This window comes from Solanum stenotomum, chromosome 5 (assembly GCF_019186545.1).
Source record: "Solanum stenotomum isolate F172 chromosome 5, ASM1918654v1, whole genome shotgun sequence".
NCBI lineage: Eukaryota > Viridiplantae > Streptophyta > Magnoliopsida > Solanales > Solanaceae > Solanum > Solanum stenotomum.
Window position 1 is genome coordinate 20,941,854 of NC_064286.1, and position 23,640 is coordinate 20,965,493.

At 31.8% G+C, this 23,640-nt stretch overlaps 1 protein-coding gene across 1 annotated transcript; it reads right to left on the reverse strand.

Annotated features, from left to right (window-relative positions):
• Window positions 1–2,029: 2,029 nt before the first annotated feature.
• On the reverse strand, window positions 2,030–7,048 carry LOC125864680 (chloride channel protein CLC-c-like). Its single transcript, XM_049544710.1, has 7 exons — window positions 6,808–7,048; window positions 6,410–6,610; window positions 6,148–6,325; window positions 5,093–5,355; window positions 4,696–4,965; window positions 2,965–4,093; window positions 2,030–2,594 (listed from the first exon to the last, which is right to left on the reverse strand). The coding sequence occupies exons 1-7, from the start codon at window positions 7,005–7,007 to the stop codon at window positions 2,505–2,507; spliced, it is 2,331 nt and encodes a 776-aa protein (XP_049400667.1). The 5' UTR covers window positions 7,008–7,048; the 3' UTR covers window positions 2,030–2,504.
• Window positions 7,049–23,640: the final 16,592 nt, after the last annotated feature.

A 23,640-nucleotide genomic window follows, 5' to 3' on the forward strand; every position in this document is an offset into this window, starting at 1 on the left:
TAAAAACCCACAATCAATGGTGAATTTGGAGACTTGATCTTGAAACCTAGACTTATTCTTCAAGCTTTAGAGAGAAAAATATTGGGGAAGAACTTTATCAACTTTTGAGAATTTAGGAGAATGAGTTCAATTCAGTAATTTGAGGGTTTAAAATGTTTATATAAGGCCTAGGATAGAAGGTAAAACGACATAACATTGGGCTAAAATAATTAGGAAAAGACCCAAAATCCCCTCTTAAAATAACTATCGGACCTCACTTACGGTTCAGACCTACGGTTCGTAAGTCCTACTACGGACCGTCCTGGTCGATCGTAGGTAGGGTTCAGAGACTTGAATTTGAACCATCCATCGACGGGGCCATGTACGGTTGGTAGGTCTACCGACGGACCGTACATGGCCACCGTAGGTCCTAAAATTTTTCCAAAAGTTTTTCTTCATTTTCCTTCTACTACGAATGCCATCTACAGTTATTAGATGCTTCTACCAACCGTAGGTGGGAGCCGTAGGTTAAACCTGCAATTCAAAAACTGCATTTTTCCATTCTTTTCAAATCTGAGGTGTTACAACCAAACCATATTTCTTGTGGGATCGATCTCAATCTTGGTTATGTTCTATATTTTGATAACAACCACTTTATACTTCTTTTGGAGGTGTAATTTGAACGTATTGATAATTGAGTCAGGTAGATTATTTAAATAGAGAGAAAAGTTTAATTGATATAAAAATATATCCACGTAGTGGAGACATGGAATTTAATCGCTCAAAGAGAAAATATGTGTTCAAAGTTCAATGCAAGGAAAAATATATCAAAAAAATATGATAAGGTATAAATATAATTTTATTTATGAGAATAGAGGGACAATATGACCCCTTACTGTTATGATTTGTATATAAATATCTACTAGATGTAGGACCTCGTGCCAACACGAGTCCTAATATATATTATTTTCTTTGTCTTAATTTATGTGATAGGATGGAACTTGTGAAGCTATCCAAATTTTTTTATGGTTTTAAAAATATTTAAGTTGTTAATTATTGTGATTTGTAGTAATTTTTATATGGTTTTAAAAATATTTAAGTTGTTAATTATTGTGATTTTTAGTAATTTTTATAATTTTCAAATAATATATATTACTCTCTTTGTCCTAATTTATGTGGAACGTATAGAATTACAAAAATCAATCAATTTTTTAATATGTCTTATAAATATTTGAAGTTGTTAATTATAATAATTTATAGTACCTTTTACATAATTTTCAAATAATATTTTATTACTTTCTATGTATGGCTTTTTAACATTTAAATTTTTTAATTATTGTGATTTATACTATTACTATTATTTACATAATTTTAAAACATATAACATGCTAAAAAGGAAAATAAGATAAGGAAATTAAAACGAAGAAGTACAAAATGAATGATTAAGGGCAGTGGCGGAGCCACCTTAGAGTCAGGAGGTTCATTCGAACTCCATTCGGCGAAAAATTATTATATATGGTTAAAATAATTTTTTAGATATATATAGTAGATGTCGAACCCCCTTTTGAATACTTCATGTATTTATTTTTTACAAATTTTGAACCCCTTTATTAAATATTTTGGCTCCGTCAATGATTGGGGTATGTAGATGGACCACCAAACTTAAAAACAAATAAATTGGAATGGCACACACAGTGTTTAGGGCCAAAGAGCAAAAGCAAAAGAAACAATTCAAGTAATTTTTTTTTTTAACGTGACAACTGGAAAAACACTGTTTAACTGCTCACATTGAAGCATTTGAAATGACCAAATTAATCTTAAACATGTCAAAAAGTTAGAAATAAAAAGTCGGCAAAAACAAAGTCATTCTTTTAAAAATGAACTAAACTAAAAAATAAATAAGACGAACAAATTGAAATAAGAGGAAGTAACATTTCTAAAGACTTGTTAGTGGATATTTGATTAAGAAAATATATTACTCACTTCGCAATTTACATGGCGCCTAGCCTTTTTAGTAATATCATCTTTGCATAATTAGAAACAATTCAAATTTATAATCACCCCTTTACCTTTCATGAAATTATATATAACCACAAGTTAAAACTTGTTTTAGATCACAAGTTTTAAAAGTTTTTTTTCATAAACGGTGTCACATAAATTGAGACAAAGAGAGCAATATCTCTAAGAGGAAAGAAAAAAAAACAAATCAAATTGAAATGGTTGGATTATGACCCACAGTTCATCATGACTCAGTTCATCTTAGCCCAAGCAAGCTTTGGACAGGGTTGTACATTGGTCCATCTGTTGGTTCAACTCATGTTGAACCGCAACTTCAGCACAACCAACCCATTTTCCACCCCTAAGCAAGACCACAAGCTTGATACGAGAAAATCAGTGCATTTGTAGTTTGTACAAAAATCAAACCAAAAGAATTACAATGAAAGTGATTCTGGAAATATAGAAATAAGGAATAGTAATGCACAATAGGCTGCTTATTTGCCTATGGAACGAGCAAACTTCTCTGGCTACTTGTGGGGGACAAGATGCGGGTAGAGGTTAGATATATGCTCATGCATGAAGTCATGCCTTGTTAAGATTCCGACGATTGGAGCCCTCTGCAAATTAAGAATAGCTGTACTTTCAGGACATTATTGTATAGTAGAATGCAGAATAAGTATTGTTTTGAAAATCTTTACTCCATCAAAGTTTACTAAATGAAGTTCCAATCCATGCAAATGGGGGGCCTAAAGATTCTAGTTCCCATCAACTTGTGATGCAGATCATTACACAATATGTACTAAACCTATGTGTAAATAGTGTTATCATAAAAGAAACTTTGAAAAAATGAATAAGAAATGGCAAAAGAAACAAGTGACAGGGTGAGGTGGAGAGGGGGGGAAGGGGGGGGGGGNNNNGAGGGGGGGGGGGGGGGGGGGGGGGGGGGGGGGGGGGGGGGGGGGGGGGGGGGGGGAGAAGAGGACTTACCCCAGTTTTCTTTGGGACAACACATAAGTGTCTAAGACCAAGTTGTCGGAAAAGGATTGCAGCTTTGGCCAGAGACATGGTCTCCACTACTGTGTATGGGGATGTATTTGTTATAGGATGGAGATCAATATACATTTCCATCTCCTCTTCCGTGATGACGAGATCCTCAAACTTAAGCCCCTTACCTGATCCTGGCTTAGCAAAATCAAATGCATGAAACCTACTCAAAATATTGGAGGCACTCAATACACGTTGTTTCGTGAATTTCTTTCCATTGAGCAAAACAAGTAAATGTGACCGTAGAACAAGCCCACATAACTCTGGTGTCTCTGAGAAAGGTGGCTCATCAATCACAGGAAAGCCATTATGCCTAGTATACTTCAAAGCATGTACTATGTTCCCCACCTTCTCCACACCTGAAAATGACAATAATGGCCCAGAACAGACATCTCCGGCAACCAAATTCCTCATAAATGGTTCAGCATGTGCTTCCAAGAAAGGCAAACCTTTCATTTTCACAATCTGGTCATAGACACCCTTATTAAAAATATCAGCCACAGTTTTTGATATGAGGAGAACAAGCATCACCAATGGAAGCATTAGTAGATTGTTTGTAAGCTCAAGGAGTATGACACATATTGATACTGTCATTCTCATGGTACCACCAAGGAAAGAGGCAGCACCAAGTAGCGAAAACAGACCAACATTAAGATTGGACAACGAACCCAAGGCTCTACCAAATATACGCCCATAGGAGGCTCCAGCAAGTATGACAGGAATGAAGAGTCCAGAAGGAATAGCAATTCCATATGTTATAATGCCAAGGCAATATACACCAGCAAAGAAGATTAGAAGAGTAGAGATGTGAAATTCATTTGAATTATTTGAACTAAACAAATTGCGGATGGCATCATCATTGGTGTTCAGAAAGAGTGATGCAAGATCATTGTAATGCCCTGCTGGACACTGGAAATTCTTGTAGTTTCCAGAGCGACCTATAGTTGGGCACTTTTCCTCCAAGCCTACAGGACATGGAATGCACCCTGCAAACCATGGTAGGCCATAAGAGCAACAAGAAGTCAGGATAGAAACACTCATGACAAGCAAGATCTTGAAAGCAGGACCTCTCCTGTAATTCACTGCCAAAAATTAGTTGAAGGACAACCAGGCAAAAAGAATACCATAATTATTACTTTTGTTTCCAAGAATAAGTCGAAGAAAATAACTGGAGTACAACCACAGTTTACGCACCAGGAAAAATCTACTTGTGGAACAGCACATGTAACTTACTATCGAGATGGCATCACAAAATAAATAAATAAAACCAACACATACATAGTCAATCTTTTACAAGTACCAAATAACTTGAAAGGGAAGAACATTGATCAAACAAATCTTAGTGCAATAGGTAAAGGACCCATTTAAGATGAACTTTTCGAAATATGTATGCATGCTTTGATGAAATATCCTGATGAATTTCACTGCTATCCACATAATCAGTATGGATCAGTAACATTCATCTACCTGGAAATCCAATATGAAAATGAAAGAAAATAAAAATACAAATCTAACATCAAAAGAAAAAGTAATACATGCTCTAGGAAAACCTTGCCTACTTCTCAAAATTGTTACTCATCGGATTTGAACATACATCTATGCCTCTAATGGCTAACAACTGAGAGAAAAGTAACTAAACATAAATCATTGGCAAAAGGGGTTTAAAAGACTAACTCATTAATGACGGCGTAAGTCCGAAGGACCTTGTCGACAAGATAGTTATAAAGGCTTCCCAGAAGACCTCCAAGTACTCCAATAAAGATAAGTGCCAATACATCTATTGTGTTGTAATTAGATACTCCTGAATTGACATCAAACATTATCAAACCTCCTTGCCCAAATAGTCCACAGTTCCCACCGCGACAGAATTGTATGAGAGATCTGAGAACCATAGCAACGATGGCAGTTGTGAAGAAAGTCCTCCAAAGTAAAGCACTTCGCCACCTACAACATGAAATAGAACAATTGAACATTTTGAGATACAAGCTTTTTTATGAATGCAGGCAAGGATTTGGCATGTTTATTATGTGCATGAACTCTGTGTGTGTGTGTAAGAGAGAGAGAGAGAGACCATGATGCTATTTCCTCAAGAGCAAAAAGAACTCCTCCAACTGGGGCACGGAAAGCAGCTGCAACACCAGCAGCGGCACCACAAGTGATCAAATCCCTACGATCACGGTCGTTTTTGAAGTATTTTAGCCATTTCCAAGTTAAATGATACTTTCGGGAACCCCCCTGTCCAAGTAAGTTTGCTATGCAAGCACCAGTATGGACCATGGGTCCTTCCTTGCCAACAACAAATCCAGCAGAAACACCCAAAATGGATCCAAAGATCTGTGGAATGCAATATGCCAGAATAAGTGTTTTTGTGGAGATGAGATAAATCACAACCCATAGAATTAGAAGAAAAAACAAATATACCCTAACAATCATTTAATGTGAACTAGGGTGCTAACTAATTCAGTTTATAACTTATCGTTCCGTGGTAATTGATGACTGTGACGGGAACGCCAGACTGTTGATATACAGCAAAAAAAATGATAAACTAGACCTCCAGAATTCAATGTAACATGGCAGTCTGAGAAACCAAACCAAAAACTGAACAAGTGAAATGGTAACATGCATGGATTACCATGTCAGATGTACTAAATAAAAGTATCTAAACCAATTCAAACAATGTTTTAAAGGTTTCTAAAGCACGCCAAACAATATAAATCAACATATTTTTTACTGTACAAGTTTTCTGTAAAGTAATTACTTCATTTGATATCCATAGTAAGGGTAAAAACAATCAAGGATGAACTGGACTGAGTCCTCAAAAATAAGCATGGCTATCTGCACATTAATACTACAACATACCTAGTGTAATCCCACAAGTGAGGTCTGGGGAGGGTAGTGTGTATGCAGCCTTACCCCTTACCTTGTGAAGGTAGAGAGGTTGTCAAGTAAAGCATATGAAATCTGAGTGTTAATACATATTGAGTTATCCCTGAATGAAATATTTTTAATTGAAAGCATAACTGTTATTGTTGTAAGTTTAATTCAATAGAATTGTGCTTCTTAGATATGGCCATGTGGGGAGCAACAAGGCGTACACAAGAAAGGAAAAGGAGTTGAGAGACCAACCTTGACAAGTAATGTAGTTGGAGCCAAAATGGAATGAGCATCGATACCATTTAGATATGCTTTTACTTCAGGTATACCAGAGCCTGCAGCTGCAGGTGCAATAAATGCACAGAGGGCTGCGGCACAAGTTGCAAAAAACACATTGCAACCGGCAAAAGCAGCAAATGCCTGGAAATACCTGCTCTGGAATTAAAATAACTTAATAAATTGAACAAAGTGCGTAGAGTATGTTGATTGAAGTTGAAGTTGAAGTTGTACTTACTTTCCGTCAAGCATTAAGTTGCTAGTGAGAAGAAGCTTGAAACCAGCAATATTTTCCACTCCTATGTTATTAAAGAAACCAACAAGTCCAGTACTCAATCCAATAAGGAGCACAAGAGTCCATTTGAGAAATATATATTGAAATATCTCAACCTTTTTCCTAGATCTCCAGTCTTGCTTGAAAAGGTCATTTTCTACAATACTGCAAAAAGTAAAAAGTTCAATGGTTGCATAATTTTTTAATCATACTAAAAGTTAGTACTAGAAAAAGCATGTATTGTGCTAGCTTGACTGCAAAATGACAGAAATAGCAACTATAGCAGTACAGATCGACTTGTATTCATTTTCAAGGTTGACTACAATAGAATTGGGTAATCTAAGAAAGAGCAAAAAACATACTCATAGTCGAGGCTTTCAATGGGATAAACATTGGCTCCAACAATAGCGATTTGGGAGGTATTGTTGACTCTGCTCTTCGATTTGAGCAAAGGCACTCTTATACTACCACTCTCTGAAATTGTTGAAAAATTTCTCTCCAAATCAAATTTCTCTTCTTCAATCATCCCTCCATCATTCTCTATGTCAACTTGGTTCTCCATCAGATCAATGGATGATGAATGGTCTTTCTTCCCTTCTCTTCTTTTTCTCTCTCTATGTATATATATTGAGACACATAAAATAAAAGTTACTGTTATGAATGAATACGTGTATGGGTAGAAACGCACATCTATCTAGGAAACAAGAAATCATCATGTTCTCAATCACCTTCATTTATATAAGGCGCTGGCTAAGTGGACTTTTTTAATGAAAGAGAGAGAAGCGGGAGATCCGTGACAGTAATTTCGACAGGGCATCAAACTTGTGATAAACAAATCACACATTATTTGGCGTTTCATTTTTTTAGATTATCTTCTCATTTTCCATTCTCCCCACAATTTTTTCTTAGTAGCGTTTGGCCATGCGATATCATATCATGATACGGTATCGTGAGATGGAATCAGCATTTGGACATGTGATTTTACGCTGATTCCATCTCATGATTCCATATCATGAGAGGTGATACCATATTCTCCAAAAACCATCATGATTTGAGATATTTTAATACAATAATTGATCCATGAGTTTATATTTTGTTAAAACAACCCCACATTTATATCTACTAACCATTTGTTTCATATGTAAATAAAATTTATAATCACATCATTACTTTTTAAAATTTATTATTCTCACCAATATAAAATTTATTATCACTTTAAATTTGGTGAATATAAATGATAAAGTAGAAATTCATTTGGTGAATATAAATGAGAACAAAGGGAGTAATACTTTTTTGATTTTTCATAATAAAAAAAAACGTCTTAATCTTATGACTAAGCATAATATTGATAAAAGACAATTTTCATTGGCGGTGCCGCACTTTCTTAATCTTAGTATTTGCAAAATGTTCGTTCACATGACTGAAGGATATCAAGTCCAATTGATTGAGGACTTAGGAAAATTTGATCAATTAGTTATTAATATTTAGTCAAGTGGACTAGTTATAATTTTTTTGATTAAATTTTATTAGAAGTGTTTTTGACTCAAACTTGTGGTAACTTTTTAAAATTTCGTTATTCAATAATATTTAACTATTGATTTTTCTTGTAAATAGTTAGAAGTTAGTGATGTTTGTTAATTTTTATCTTAGTGCATTTAACTTCTAAGTTAATATTTACTCACTAATGTATGTTTTTTTCTACTTTATAGGTTATTTGTAAGAGTAGCTGAGAGATATGAGCATATCAAGTACAATTTATGTTCAATTTTTTTATTAAATTAAAGTTAGATGAAACAATTATTTAACTGAAGAACAAATAACTTTGTAATAATTTATTATGCGATTTTATAATTTTTGTTTATTTGATAAGATTGAATAAACAATTGGGGTTATTTTAATAGTTTTACAACTTATGGAATTTTTATATTTATGAGAAAATATACAACACAAAAATTACATATCGCATGTCCAAACAAACCTTCAATTTCATCTCATGATTCCATATCATGATACCATATCGCATGACCAAACGGGCCATAGTGCTCTTCAACTCTTCATTAATCTTTACCAACATATTTTTGAGATTACTCCGTTTCTTCCAAATTTATATTTATGTTACATAAATGAAATTTGGGACTCGTTTGGTTTTAATAATACTTAGGGAAAAACTTGTGGGAAAACTTGAGAAGTGGTGTTTAGTTATATAACTTGAGAAAAAAAAAACTAATATTTTGGCCAAGTTCTAATAAAAATTTAAAAATTACCTCAAACTTTTATATTTTATAAAAAAAATATAAATTATATATTAATTCCAACTAATATTTGTTATTACCGCCTCCAAAAAAAATTGAGTTCAAATTTTAGTGATAAAATTGAGAAAAAGGGAACATTTTTTGTTTAATGAGTTATAATTATAACTGAATCAGTGACAAGTTTGAGTATGCGATTAGTATTGTCTTGCCTATATTGTTATTTTGTTATTGTTGATTGTTAACAATTATATTATAAGGTTACTTTTTAAAGGAACGTATTCATTATAAAATGATAATATAAGTTTATGGGTATTTTAATAATTTTTAGAACTTATGGGTATAAATCATATTTTTTTGAAATAGTCAAATATTTTTGAAAAGCTTTGGGGCCGAATACATGGTGAAACTTTACCAAAAACTTCACCCAAATATGATTTGCCAAGAATATTTGAGAACTTGAGGCCAAACGCTAGCTTGGAGAGTTGATTAATTTTCTTATATGTTGTTTTGAAAAAAATATTTTAAATTATTAATTATTGTGATTAATAGTATCTGTTACGTAATTTTCAAATAATATATGTTATTCCATTTGTTTCAATTTATGTTGCACCCATAGAATTTCAAGAATCAACCAATTTTTTATTTCTTCTTAAAAATATTTTAAAGTTATTAAATTTATAGTACTTTTTACGTAATTTTCAAATGTAAACTAGAATATTTTAAATTTTTTTATTATTGTAATTTTTAAATATATATAATGTACTTTTAAGAGTTGTGTGCTTGTAGAATCTTATTAGATGTCAAAACATTTTAAGTTGTTAATTATTGTAATTTATAGTATTTTTATGTAATTTTTAAATATACAATAGAATATTTTAAGTTGTGAATTATTAATATTATAGTATTTTTTACATATTTTTTAAACATATAACAAATTTTAAAAAAATAAGACAAATAAATTAAACCAACAAGAATACTTAATCTTTTAAAGTAGGAGTCCCACTTTTGGCTTAGAAGCACACAGCTCAAGTAGACACATCATCCCAGAGTTGTGTGCCTCTTGGCCTCATATATATATACTAGAGGGCTTAGGCCCATGCTGAGCATGAGCCCAACAATGACCTGTTTATACACAGCGTTGATTGAACAGTTGCACGCCCTAAAATAACAATGTCAGAGGTATCATTAAATTATATGTAAACTCATTGCAGGATGAGTACATCAATTTCACTCACAAAGTCTTTTTGTATCGTCATTGAATTCTTCTTGATAGAATCTTACACCTAAGAAATTGAGATAAAACAATAATGAGTACATGTATTTGCAAAATCAATTAAAGGAAGAGGGCCAAACGTTCACAAGATTTCTGAAAACTGAAAGGAAAATAGAACTAATTACGTTATAAGTGTCATTGAATCATAGCAACATATACAAAATAAAGATATTTTATATGATCCCACTTCACTTTTACAAACTTAAAGGAGTTGGGAAATTAAATATATCTGCAATATATGTGGTGATGAACATCTGAGAATGAAATAGTTGAACTTTCTCTACTGAAAGATTAACCTGCGAATATCTAACACTTAGGACTTAAAGGAGTTGGGAAATTAAATATATCTGCAATACATGTGGTGATGAACATCTGAGAATGAAATAGTTGAACTTTCTCTACTGAAAGATTAACCTGCGAATATCTAACACTTAGGACTCAAAGCAGATGACAACATATGCTACTGTCAATAATTTCTTCAACTTCTTCAACTTCTATCATCTTGTACATCTGGCACATCCATTACCTTTTCAACAATGAAAAGTCCATCAGATAACTTTTTATTCACAAAGAGAATATGAGACTTCGACTTTCATAATTAGCAATTCAGCCTTTGAAGGGGTAATAACTAGTACATAAATGACTATTTGAGAAATTAATATAGAATGGTCATTCCCCATTATAGTTACGTTGCTTTATGGCTTTTGCCAAATTGGAAAAGCTGAGTCACAAACCAAGAAAACACTATAAGGATACATTTAGGAGTTTGGCCAAGTGGAATAAAGATTCGACAATGAGGATGGGATTAGTACCTATTTGGATTTATTGAGAAGTCTATGGGAATATGAATGATCAGTTCCACGAATAAAATAGAAGCAGCAACCATTGTTGCATAAGTGTCAGCAGTCCAATATGTGATCTTGAGTCTGTTTTTGTATTAGCACATACCACCGTGTAGTCCTACTGATCTGCCAGCTTTCTCATTGACTACACTCTCAATTCTCATACTACAGAAGAAGGCCACATAAAGATTCAATTAGACAATCAAATTCACTACTTTGTTTGATCTCTTAAATAAAAACAAAACTACCAAATGAAAGAAGCAGCATAGTTCAGTAGCAACAGTACAGAGTGATATTCACCTTCTACACGCATAAATTAGGTTTTGAAGGAAGCAGAAACACACAACCACCTATTTCTACAATGTCAAATAGCAGTAAACTTGTGGAGTATGTTTTTAGCATTTTTTGGCCTCACATGGGTCATGCCTCAGAATATCAAGAAAATTGTGATAAGCTGGAGTTGCTGGAAAGTTGATAGCACTATCAAGAGAATCTGGAAGATGATATTTGCAGCCATTTTTTGGAGTATCTGGAACAAAAGAAATAGAAGATGCTTTGATGGAATATCAACTACCTACCAATCTTTAAAAGCTAATTGCCTCATGTTTTTGTATAGTTGGGTTTATTTATCCCCTCTAAACTCCCTTGATTCATTTCTGAACTTTGTCAACTCCCTGACTCTTAATTAACAATGTAAAGGAGAGCTGACCTTTTGCTACGAAGCTTTTGTAACTATTATGCATCTACTTGATGTTTGCAATAGAACTAATTACTTCATCAAAAAAAAAAAAATTAGGTTTTGATCTACTAATAATTGACTCTTCATTGATGATCAAACATAAACCAAAATTGAGTAGTTGTGCAATCACAGCCTCAAAATGTAGAGACATTAAAAAATTAATCCATAGAAACGTGATAAATGGATCATATCTGACTTTAATAACAGAACAACTGAGGAACTCTTGCAAAACCAGAACTAATGGGTGTAAAATCAGTCGAGAAAATAATAAAAAAAAAAGATGGGGGTGAGCAACGGGGATTACCATATCCAAAGTAATGAAACTCATGAATTCAATTCAAGGCATCTCAAACTCCATTACGAACATGCAAGTAAAAAATTAATCAAAAATCAAAAAATTAACAAAGATTTTGAATCAAAATTTCCACATATTAATGAACATTAGAATCCAACTGTATATTCAAATGGAAAAGATGAAGTGTTTTCCAAGGTGAATGAGAGATGATTTTTCTTTCGTGAGTGAAATTTAATTCTGCGATAGAGTCGCTAGTTTTGTTTTAGTTCTTTCCTCGCACACATCTATCACTGCTTCAGCAACTAATATTTTCAGTGGACATTAGCTTGTCCGAGCTGCTGCTATTTCATCAGTAATAATATTCAATTTTAGCAGTGATTCTCCGTCACAACACACGAACATTTTCTTCAATATGATCCAAAATGGTTAAATGTTCCCTTCTATTTACAATATAACAAAAAATATTGTTTGAAAAATCAGTTCAACATTCAGATGCTCGCAATTATTAGAAATAGGAAATTAGAACACGATACATTTTTTACATATCATATCAAGAGAAGTGTTCCACTATTTATAGCAAATAGTTCAAGTAGAGATGCCGCACATTCTCATCTTTCCTCCAAATTGAGAAGGGACATGACACCTACAATGGAAGACACTGTGAAAGTGTTTTACACCAGATACAAATATATATCCTATGTCTTCTCAAAATTATCAAGAACAACATCTTATAAGGTCACAACCAATCAGTTGTGCTTTTCCTAGAAATATAATAAGTATTTTGTTTTCTCCTAAGCAATGAAAAATACGACGGCACATGATCCAGTTGAGTCTCTTCTTTAATAATATATGAACTCTCTATTTCGAATGAGTATACATCAAATACACAAAAAGTAGAGAAAGTTATTATTTACAATCAAAAGATGTATACAGAGTCATAAATTATAAGCAAACTAAATACTTGAAACATATGATATAACCTTATACAAAAAATGAATATAAAGATACATAGTGCGTACCTCTCACTAATGAATATTTTCTCAGTCTTTTCCTTTACTGCACTTGAACTCCAGTCATAGTCCATCTAACTTCCCCAACAATGTAAGCCGAATTCATGGATGAGTGTTTTTTGCCTGCAAACATTTCAGCCATGAGGCGGTCTGCACTCCAAAAATCAATACATATTTCATAATTTGTAGCACTTAGTAGAAGTTCTGAAGCTCTTTACCAAAATGTGACAACTTGACTTGAAATAGGATGCTCTTTTTCAGAATTAAAAGAATTTGTGAACCTAGAACCAACGATTTTTAGCATCCTATATTTGTCAATCAACAAAGCAGATACCATAAAATCTTGGTGCAAAATACCCCTCTCGTGACAATGTTGCAGCAGTGCAAGCAACTCCTACATGCAACACTTAATATGAAACTGGAAAAATACTTTAAAAATCAGGAAGTGCAATGACCAACAACAAACGAAAATTAACCTTGAATGATACGTCTCTCTTTCATTGCAGGGTTGTTGTGCATCAAATCCTCAACACCGAATGCGACATTCTCATTATACCCCTCTTCAATAGACATAACATACTCAAATCATAACTGCTCACATCTTCAAGTACATCATAGGCATATCTTAATTCAACAGCCACAGTGTTGTGCTGGAGTTGTGCATAAAGGGATCCTGAAGTATCTTGAAAAAATATGGAAATATCAGTCAACTAATCTAACATTTTGAAAGAAGAAAGAAGAATCTAGAAAATATAGTAGCATAATGACCAAGATACTGAAACAAAATGTTAAAACTATTCTTCTGCCAAATACTTGCTCGAGTAATCAACTTGAATTTTCAATTACATAGGAGAACATGTATTCAAATCTTTGAACAATATATTAAATTGAAGGATGCTTATAATTAAAAAGGTAACATCAAGGAAACTCTGAAATTAATATAAATATCCCAAATAAATTCTTGCACTTCACCAAAGGCTGGTGAAACAGTAATAGTGAAATAATTGGTGATATATATTTCGGTCAAGCACACATTCAAAATTTACAGTGATCTTTTCCAAATAGCATGCAAATCAAGGAGCAGCCAAAAATAAAAGAAGATTCAGATGATATAATCACAACTCTAATTTTCGTGCACAAGTACAATGCTCGACTCGAATGAGACGACAAAAAACATTACATGGAGTAAGTTGAAACACCAAAAGTTAAAAGTTTTCTTGCTTGGAAAATTCTGTGACACGATAGAAGCATAGAAGGAGTCCCTACTTGAAACGTAAAGCTCAGGCTAAAATATGAAACTAAATATTATAGCAATTACCTCACTTTCTAAGATTTTGAACTTACTAAGATTTCGAACTAATTTTGGGCGGAGAGATTGCAAACGTAGTTATTATATTTCTATGTCGATTAATTTCAAAAGGAAGAAGCAAAGATTATGGGGAGAAGCTTTAACATTTTTCAATCCTTGTAACTGAAACTATTCTAATCACAATTTGTAAATCATGCATAACATATTCATAACAACTTTAAAAACAACTCAGCCTATTAAAATATCATCGTCATTAGGAGAGAAGATGGTTCAGAACAAATTGAATATTACGGCTACATAGTGCGAGAGAAGTTATTAGCAAAAAGGTAAGAGTTATTGGGCCATCTAAATAAAAAAGAACTTCCTATATGTATACCTGCTTGCATCAGTTACTAAGGTGAAATGTAAAATGTAAGCAGATATCAATATATACTAAAATTATAAAACAACAATCTTTAGAACTTGCCAGTTTTTATGTCAAAAAATTTATTGTTCGTTTAAGACTCAGGCCAAGTCGATCTCGTTTGCAACTATGAATGTAAACATATGCTTTCTCATTAGACTATTTGTGATATGCCTCTTCACAAAAAGCTAACTACATATAAATATCATAATTTTTCTATTCATTTTCATTAGCTGCAATACACAATGACAGTGCACTCAAAGTTCCATTAAATATTTGTTGAACAATAATTATTATTATTAGTTCGAATACTTTTCGATATGAAGCTTGAAAGTTACTTATCTATGTCATGATAGGAAAATAAATCAAAATAACTTCAAGCAAGAAAACTCAACAGTGCAATCTCTGCTCCAACATGAGACCTCAACCTTAATACACAACAAAATGGGCATTTATGAGTTTAGAAGCAACTATTTCCCCCGCAATGCTAGGTCTAGCACTCAATGCGGGTTATAGTGACTTGCAACATAAATTTGTTGCGTCCAACTTTCAGAAATTTTTGAATAAAATTTGAGCAAGAATTATCGAAACACTCACTTGCAGTAATTTGTAATAGCTATTTCACAATCCTATGTCTCCTGACAAATATAAAGTTGAAAATTTTTAAAAACGATAATAAAGAGACATGCATGAAAAATGATGTGCAAACTATGGATACAAATCAATGAGAGAAGTACTAAATTAGTAATACAAAATAAGCTATGGAAGTTTATGCACATTACCCTGATTCAATCTTTCTCAATATAAAAGACCCATAAAATATTCGAAAAAATCAACTAATTAAAATGGAAAAATCTAACCTGTACAAAGATAATGATGAAGAGCTATCCGACCAACGTTGAAGAAGAACCGATTTGAAGTGATGAAATACATCAATTCAACATGAAAAACATATAACATAGTGAGAGAAAAGAGAGAAGTAGAAAAGATGAAATTGTGTTTTGGGTGAAAACCAAATGTCTTTCACAATGACAAAGATGTAATACGTGTCAAAAGGAAAAGGAAGATGGTGAAATTAAATTCATACATGTGGTTGAGAAAGAATGTGAAGAAACAAAATGGGCAAAATTTGTAGTACAATTTACTTTACTTTTGGTACAATTGATTGATGCTGTGATAGTCCTTTTCTTGTTCACTTATAAATCAGGGTAATAATAATAAATATGTGTTATTCTCATAATTATAGCTATAAAAATTTCAGTAGACTTTTTTTTTTTATAAATAATTCGCTCGACATTCCTATGTTTTTCTTGGTATAGTTATTTTCATATATTGTTACTATTAATAAGAGTCTAGGAAGCAGGTGGTCGTCAACATGCTTGTTTTCTAGATAGACATGGGCAATTTGGTCATTTAAAAATGGCTAGAAGTTTTGTACTTTTTTCATTTTAATTTATTTGTCTTACTTTTCTTTTTAAATGTGGTATATATTTTTAAATTATGTAAAAAGTACTATAAATAATAATAATTAGCAACTTAAAATATTTAAAAGACAATAAAAAAAAGTTGATTTACTTTTGAAATTCTATCGATGCCACGTAAATTGGGATAGAGGAATGAACAAATATTATTTGAAATAACTTAAAAGTTCTATAAATCAAAAGAATTAACAACTTAAAAATTTAAAAGACATAAAAAAATTGACTGACTCTCGAAATTCTATTAATGTCACCTAATGAGACATATGGAGTAACATATCTTATTTGGAAATGACGTAAAAATTATTATAAATTACAATAATTGTCAAATTAAAATGTTGAAAAGACCTAAAAAAAATTTGCTTAACTCTCAAAATTCTATCAGTACCATATAAATTGGGATCAAAGGTGTAACATAAATTATATGAAAATTATGTAAAAGTACTATAAATCACAATAACTACTAACTTAAAATATTTACAAATCATTAAAAAAAATCACTCAAAATTTCATTGTGTCACATAAATAGAGACAAAGTGAGTAATATATACCTCTGGCATGGGCTTTAATGTTTAGTATCATCAACAATTATTTTGAAAAGTAAAACATTAAAATATATAATAGTTTGTAGGTGGTATGAACATTTTTCATAGAATATTAAGAATGAATGAGATATCATATTTCAATCCAATTATACATTCTATTATGACGTTGTTTCATTTTTTTTATTAAAACAAGTGTATAGTGCATATTAGTTGATGATCATTTTGAAAAATAAGACATTAAAATATATAGTAGTTTATGAGTGGTATGAACATAATTCATAGAATATTAACAATGAATGAGATATTATATTTTAATCTAATTATACATTTTATTATGATGTTGTTCCATTTTTTTTTAATAATACAAGTGTATAGTGCATATTAGTCGATGATTATTTTTTCACCTTTTGAAATTCAACTTTTCTCTCGATTTGACGGTTGACTTTGAACTCAATAGGTCCTTTTTATATTTTTAAAATCTAAAAGCTAAAGCATTAAAGTGAAATTTGTTAATTATAATAAAATATTAAGATAATAAAAAAAAATATAGCAAAAGAAATCAGGGAAAAGAAATAATTTTTTTAAGATGTTGTAATCTAACAGAGTTTTTTTTTTTTTATCTATAGAAGAAAAGAAGTTGATTTAAGACTATTCAAAAAGCAGTTGAAAGACTTTTCAGGAGTAGCTTGCCAGTAATTGTCTGTTTGATTGCAAGCTTTTTCAGAATTAAACTACTTGTGGTCTATCTGCTTGCAAGCTCATTTAGAAATTGTGTATGAACATCTACTATACAATGTATTTACAAAATTTCCCCTTAGATGCTCTTAATAGATAATGTGTCTAATTAAAATTTTATTTTAAAAAAATTGAAGAATGAAAAAAGAGTACGCATTTCTTGTAATAAGCATTACTAGCGGTGTCACTAAAATATCAGAAAAATCTAATGGAATAAAATCTTGATTAAGGAATACATAGTACAATACATATTTTACTCTTCCTAATTAAAGTATCACATAACTCTTGAAGATGATGTACTCAAATCTTCTATATCAATTTATCATAGGTTGAAGTGGTTGTCTATATGATCAGATTTGTCAAATTATCATTCGACGAACTGATTGATCATTTGCATTGACATTATTTTATAATGTTGCATAATTGTTATATAATATTGTTAGGATCATGTCAAGTATAGTTCTTGGTTGCTTCATAAATTGATAATATCTTTGCAAGTAAAATAACATAGTATGATGATAACTCTTCATGAAAATATATAACATGTTTATATCAAATCCTTAAGTTGATCAGATGAATGTTCTATATATTAAAAAAAAATTGACAGTATTTATTTAGCTCTTATTTTCTTCATGCTTGTTAATTAGTAGAGGTTCGTCACCTCATTAAGATTAGTAAGGTAAGGCCTAGCCCTTTTTGCTTGCACTTTTTTCTTTGAGATCCTTTTTCTCTTTATTAATAAAACGAGCCCTAGGCACACATTGCCTAGCGGAATTGATTAAAAAAAATATGAGGGATTTCATTCGAAATATGAAATTGATCCTATTTCAATACTTCCATGTATGAGTAAAATTATGTCATGCTCATATTATAGAAAAATATATAAATACATCAATTGCGCAAAGATAACTTTGGAATCAATTAAAATAACTTCTTTCAATAGATACTCTACTGCTTTTGGGAACACTTTAAGAGTTTTAATTCAAATCACCAACTTGCTTAATAATATGAAGGCACAAGAGTAAACAATAACATGTTTGTACACTATATCAACAAATATTTTTTAAGATGATTATAATTGATGCATGCACACCAAACCAAGATAAGAAGTCCAAAACATTTGCATCAAGTTAATATTTTGAAGAATTGAAAGGAATATGGAATGAAGGCTTTGAGCTCGAGAACATGTTAAAGTGAAAGTACAAGGAAGAAAGAAGAAGATGGATATGAATGCAAATTGATTATTCATGAAATGCAAACTTCTTGACTAAGAAAATCTTTAATTCTTTAGGGATATTTATTTATTGAAACTCCTGTATTCAGGTTAGTCAAAAATACAGAAATAGAAAAAGATGAAATAGACAGAAAATTTTAATTTGAGTCCACAGAAATTATTGTGTTTCCTTAAGAAATTTAATCCCCTCACTGTACTCGAGGTTGCAGATTAATTCCTCCCGAGATAAAACGGATTAACCTGTTAGAGAAGTAGCGGTACCTCAAACTTCAATAACTTCAGTGAGCGCAAGAACAACAACAAGAGCACACACAAACTCAGTCGATCAACAATTTTATTTATGTAAGAAAATGTGTGCAGAGAGGAAAAAATTTCAGTGTTTGAAAACAAAAACGACCTCCTATTTATAGCCATTAGCAGCAAGGAACGCGTTTGTTCAGACTAGGACTGGTAGGGGGACCGGGTCGGCCCGCCCCTGCCCGAGACCGGTTCAAGAACCGGATCGACGGACCCGGTCCCATAAATTTTCGCGGGTTGGGAGGGGTTCGGGATAGGGGACCGGTTAGGGGCCGGTTCACCCTTTGGGCCCGGTCAACCCGGCCCGGATGAACCGGCCGGTTCACGGGATCCCCTAATATTTTTTTATTTTTTTGAATTATATCCGTTGGGGCAACGGCTAGTGGGACCCCAACGGATTTATTCACCTTTTTTTCCCTTCCCCAACACCCCCTACCACCCCTACTTTTAATACTTTAATTTAAATCCTCAAGTTATCATAAATACACTTTAACCCACTTTTAATATTATAAATACCCCTATATCCCTTATTATTTCTTACAAAATCATATATTCTCTCATCTATTTTTTATATCCTCTCAAGTCTCAATCTTAAGTCTCAATTTTTTTATTCCATTTAAGTCTCATATTATATCATAATACATATATTTCAATTCTAAATTTTCATATTATATCATAATATATATAATTCTCATATTTGCTATCAAGTATTGGAGTTCCAAATTACAAGTTACAACAAACTACAAGCTTCAAGAATCGGTTATAACGTCTGCTATTAACGCAGACGTTTGGTACATTCGTTTCATAATATTTATATTTTATTTTTCGTCATTAATTTTTGTGTTATTATTATTTTTATATTATACTTTACATATAATTAAACATGAGTTCTAACAAAAAAGATACCGGTAAAGGAAAAGAGAAAGAACCAAGTGGCATTAGTAAATTATTTAATTTTAATAAAAAAAGTAGTAAGGAAAAAAATAAGAGTAAATGTGGTGGTACTTCTTCTAAATCAATGTCTAGAATTAGATTTAATACAAATGATTCTACTTATGTTGATGATACTTCTTATGATATTGATTCAAATGCTCAACTCGATTGTGAACTTTTACAACAAATTTATGGTGATAATAATCCTTATCTTGATGAAAATTCAGGTGAAGAAGTAGAAGTTGGTTCGAAAGAAGATGAATTAGAAGATACACCTATTAGTCCGGTGACAAATGTTCCAAATGAAACTACAAATTCAACGGAGCAAAATTCTGGACGCCCACCCCTTATTACCTCCTACAAGGGAGAAGGTGAAGTATCAACGCCCTAAAACTTCTGTGTGTGGCAATTTATGACTTTAGATAAGGAAAATTCTATTGTTATTTGTAATAAGTGTAAGCAACCTTTTAAACATAAACAAGGTGGAGGTCAAGGTGGGACAGGGGGCTTAAATAGACATTTGTTATCTTGTGTGCCGATTCAATATAAAGAAGCTAAATCATTAGCCAATAGAAAAAAAGGAATTCCAGTTAATGATTTTGATATTAATGTTAATGAATCGGAAGGGGCTTCTAATATGGTTCAAGGAACATTAGATCCTTCTAACCCCGGTGGTCCACTAACATAACGTAAATATAATAAGGAAAGAGATCGCGAAAATTTAGCTAAAATGGTTTCTGTTTGTGGTTTACCTTATAGTTTTTCTTCACATCCCGATTTTATTGAATATATTCAACAAACTTATAATCCTAATTATAGAGGTTTTTCAAGAAATACTGTTAAATCTGATGTTTTTGTATATCAAGGTAAACATTGTCAATATCTTCGTTGTATATTTAGCATATTAGATTATAGAGTGTCTATAACTTCGGACATGGGTCGTAGTGTTAATGGACGTGATTATTTAGCTGTTACAGCACATTGGATTGATCATGACTGGAATTTGCAAAAAAGAATCTTAAGTTATAAAGAATGTGTAGAGAAAAAAACTAGTGCATATTTAGCTTCAAATATTTTGAGTGTTATAGATTATTACATGTTTATAGATAAAGTAATGTCTGTCGCATTAGATAATGTATCTAATAATGTAAATGCGGCTAGTATGTTAAAAACTAGATTATGTCCAATTGATGTTAATTCTTTTCATGTTAGATGTGTTGCACATGTATTAAATTTAGTTGTACAAGATGGTATTTCATTATTTGAATGTGGTTGTATGAAAATTGAATATGCTGTTGCCTGGATTTTTTATGCTAATAAAGCTGCTAGAATTAGGGAATTTAATGAGCGTTGTGTACTATGTGATTTTCCACCAAGAAAAATTCCAAGACATATTAAAACAAGGTGGAATTCTTTTTACGAAATGTTTTCAGTTGCTTACGAATATAGAGGACCCATACAAATGGTGTTTAATTAGACAAAATTTGTGAAGAAGATTGGGAAGAAACTAATGAACTATTAGAATTTTTAAGACTTTTTTATAATGCTACAACCATGTTTTCTGGAATTTATTATCCTACTATTTCATCAGTATTAATAAATATTTGTGCTATTTCAATTCAATTTTCTAAATACAAAAAAATTGAAAAATTTAAAGTTGCAATTGAAGGTATGATTGAAAAATTTTAAAAATATTTTTTTCCTATTCCTCAAACTTTTTTAACTGCTACTTTACTTCATCCTGACTATAAATTACAAGGTGTGTAGGGACTTGTTGACGCTTTTTATGATACCTTAGAAATTTTACCGGAAATAAATCCAACTTGTGAAATGTGTAAGTCTAGCATAAAAGTAGAAGCAAAAATTTTGTATGAAAAATATAGAACTACAGGAAATACTCAAGAAGTTGGTCAAACTTCTAATCCTCAGAGTAAAGCTCAAATTTCAAGTTATATGCGAGATTTTCTTGGTCTTAATTCTATTAACCATGATGATTTTGAAGAATATTTTAATCAATCTTTAGAAAAAGTGGAAGACAGAGATGGCAATGAAGAATTATTAGCATGGTGGAGGAGGCGGAGCGTTGCATTTCCAATTTTGAGCAAAATGGTTCATAATGTTCTAGCTATTCAAGCTTCATCAGTTGCATCAGAGGCTGCTTTTAGTGCGGCAAGGTTTCAACTTGGCGATCATAGACATTCATTGGCGGAAGACAATTTGGAAATATCAATTTTATTTAGAGACTGGGTCAACGCCGAGAGGAGGAATTATAATTTGCCAAAGTTAAGTTCTAAACAAGAAGCTTGGATTAATGCGGTAATTGAATCTAGTGATGATGAATTAGAGTCACAAGAGTTTCTAGCAAGTTTGCCAACACCGGAGGATGTTACCGTCGATATGATGTGACAATTAGAATTGAATTTTAAAGGAGAATATAAATATTAGATTACATCCGAGAACTAATTGAAACAGAACCCTTCCTAGAAGGTGGCTGCGTAAATTAGTTACTCATCTAATAGTTGTAACAAATATTAGTTTTACATATGAGAACTTATTTAAACAGAACCCTTCCTAGAAGGTGGCTGCATAGATTAGTTACTCCACTAATATTTGTAAATTGTAAATTCTAAGTTCTAAGTTCTAAGTTGCAATTAGATTTTATTGAATAAATTTGAAGGCTTTATTAAGTCTTTTTTATATAACTATTGTCTTGCATTTTAATTTTAATATATTCATACATATTTACATATATACTAAATTAACTTTAAAATACTTAATTTAAAAATCAAAATTTCAAGTTTTAAATTACTTTAAAATATTTAAAATACAAATTTGAACTTCTCAAATTTGAAATTTGAAAATTGAAAATTGAAAATTGAAAATTGAAGTTTGAAATTTGACAGTTGAATTTGAAATTTGAAATTTGAAATTTGAAGTTTGAAATTTGAAGTTTGAAATTGAAATTTGAATTTTGAAATTTGAAAACTTAAGCATTATTTATTAGCTAAAAATGTTATTGAAAAAAAATCAAATAAACTAAAAATGTTATTCAATAACATATAATTTCAATACAAATAAATAAGTATATAAAAATAAAAAATCCCCCGTCCCGTCCCCCCAAAACCTGTCCCATCCCGTATATATAGAGGGACGGGATGGGACTTATTTTTGTCCCCCCAATCCCGGTCCCGGCCAAATCCCGCCAGCGCCGTCCCTCGTCCCGTCCCGTCCCCCTTCGTCCCGTCCCCCAGTCCCCGTCCCCGTCCCCTTGCCAGCCCTAGTTCAGACAAATCTGTTCAGACCCGTTTTTTCCAGAACGAAGGAACAAATCCTTTCAAACGAATTTACCGTTACACGCAAATTTCAAATAATTCGTTGCGAAATTAATTCCGTTATTTAACTAACATTCTGAATTAATTTATAAGAGAAAAGAAATGAATTAACAATATTGATTAAATAAATTTTGTCCAAAAAATATTATCAATCAATCATTTGTCAAATTCAAAGTCAAAGCCAAAGTCGAGCGACGACGACAACGGCGCGAGGGGCACCTTCTTCTTAACCCTTTAAGAATTAAAGGAAATGTTTCCTAATATAAGGACAACAATTTCCTTTCTTCTATCAATATGGTAAAAATGACTTTTCATTTGCATTTTGCAATGACTTTTCATTTTTCCTCCAAAATTGATTCCCCACTTTCCATTTTCTCTTTTTATTTCTCATTCACACCTTGCTAAATCCAACATGTAATAGTTAGCTTAGACTATAAATAGTGCGGAATAGCTACTTTAGACTTAATTATTATGAGATGATTTTGATGATATAAATTTGATGAGAGACACTCTTGATA

What these genes read in the sequence shown, in the direction of transcription:
- LOC125864680 (XM_049544710.1), bottom strand. Translation starts at nt 7,007, where the DNA reads ATGGAGAACCAAGTTGACATAGAGAATGATGGAGGGATGATTGAAGAA. An exon ending in AACTTAATGCTTGACGGAAA is followed by an intron (nt 6,326 to 6,409) that starts GTAAGTACAACT and finishes ATTCCAGAGCAG; the next exon opens with GTATTTCCAGGCATTTGCTG. An exon ending in CAACTACATTACTTGTCAAG is followed by an intron (nt 5,356 to 6,147) that starts GTTGGTCTCTCA and finishes TGCATTCCACAG; the next exon opens with ATCTTTGGATCCATTTTGGG.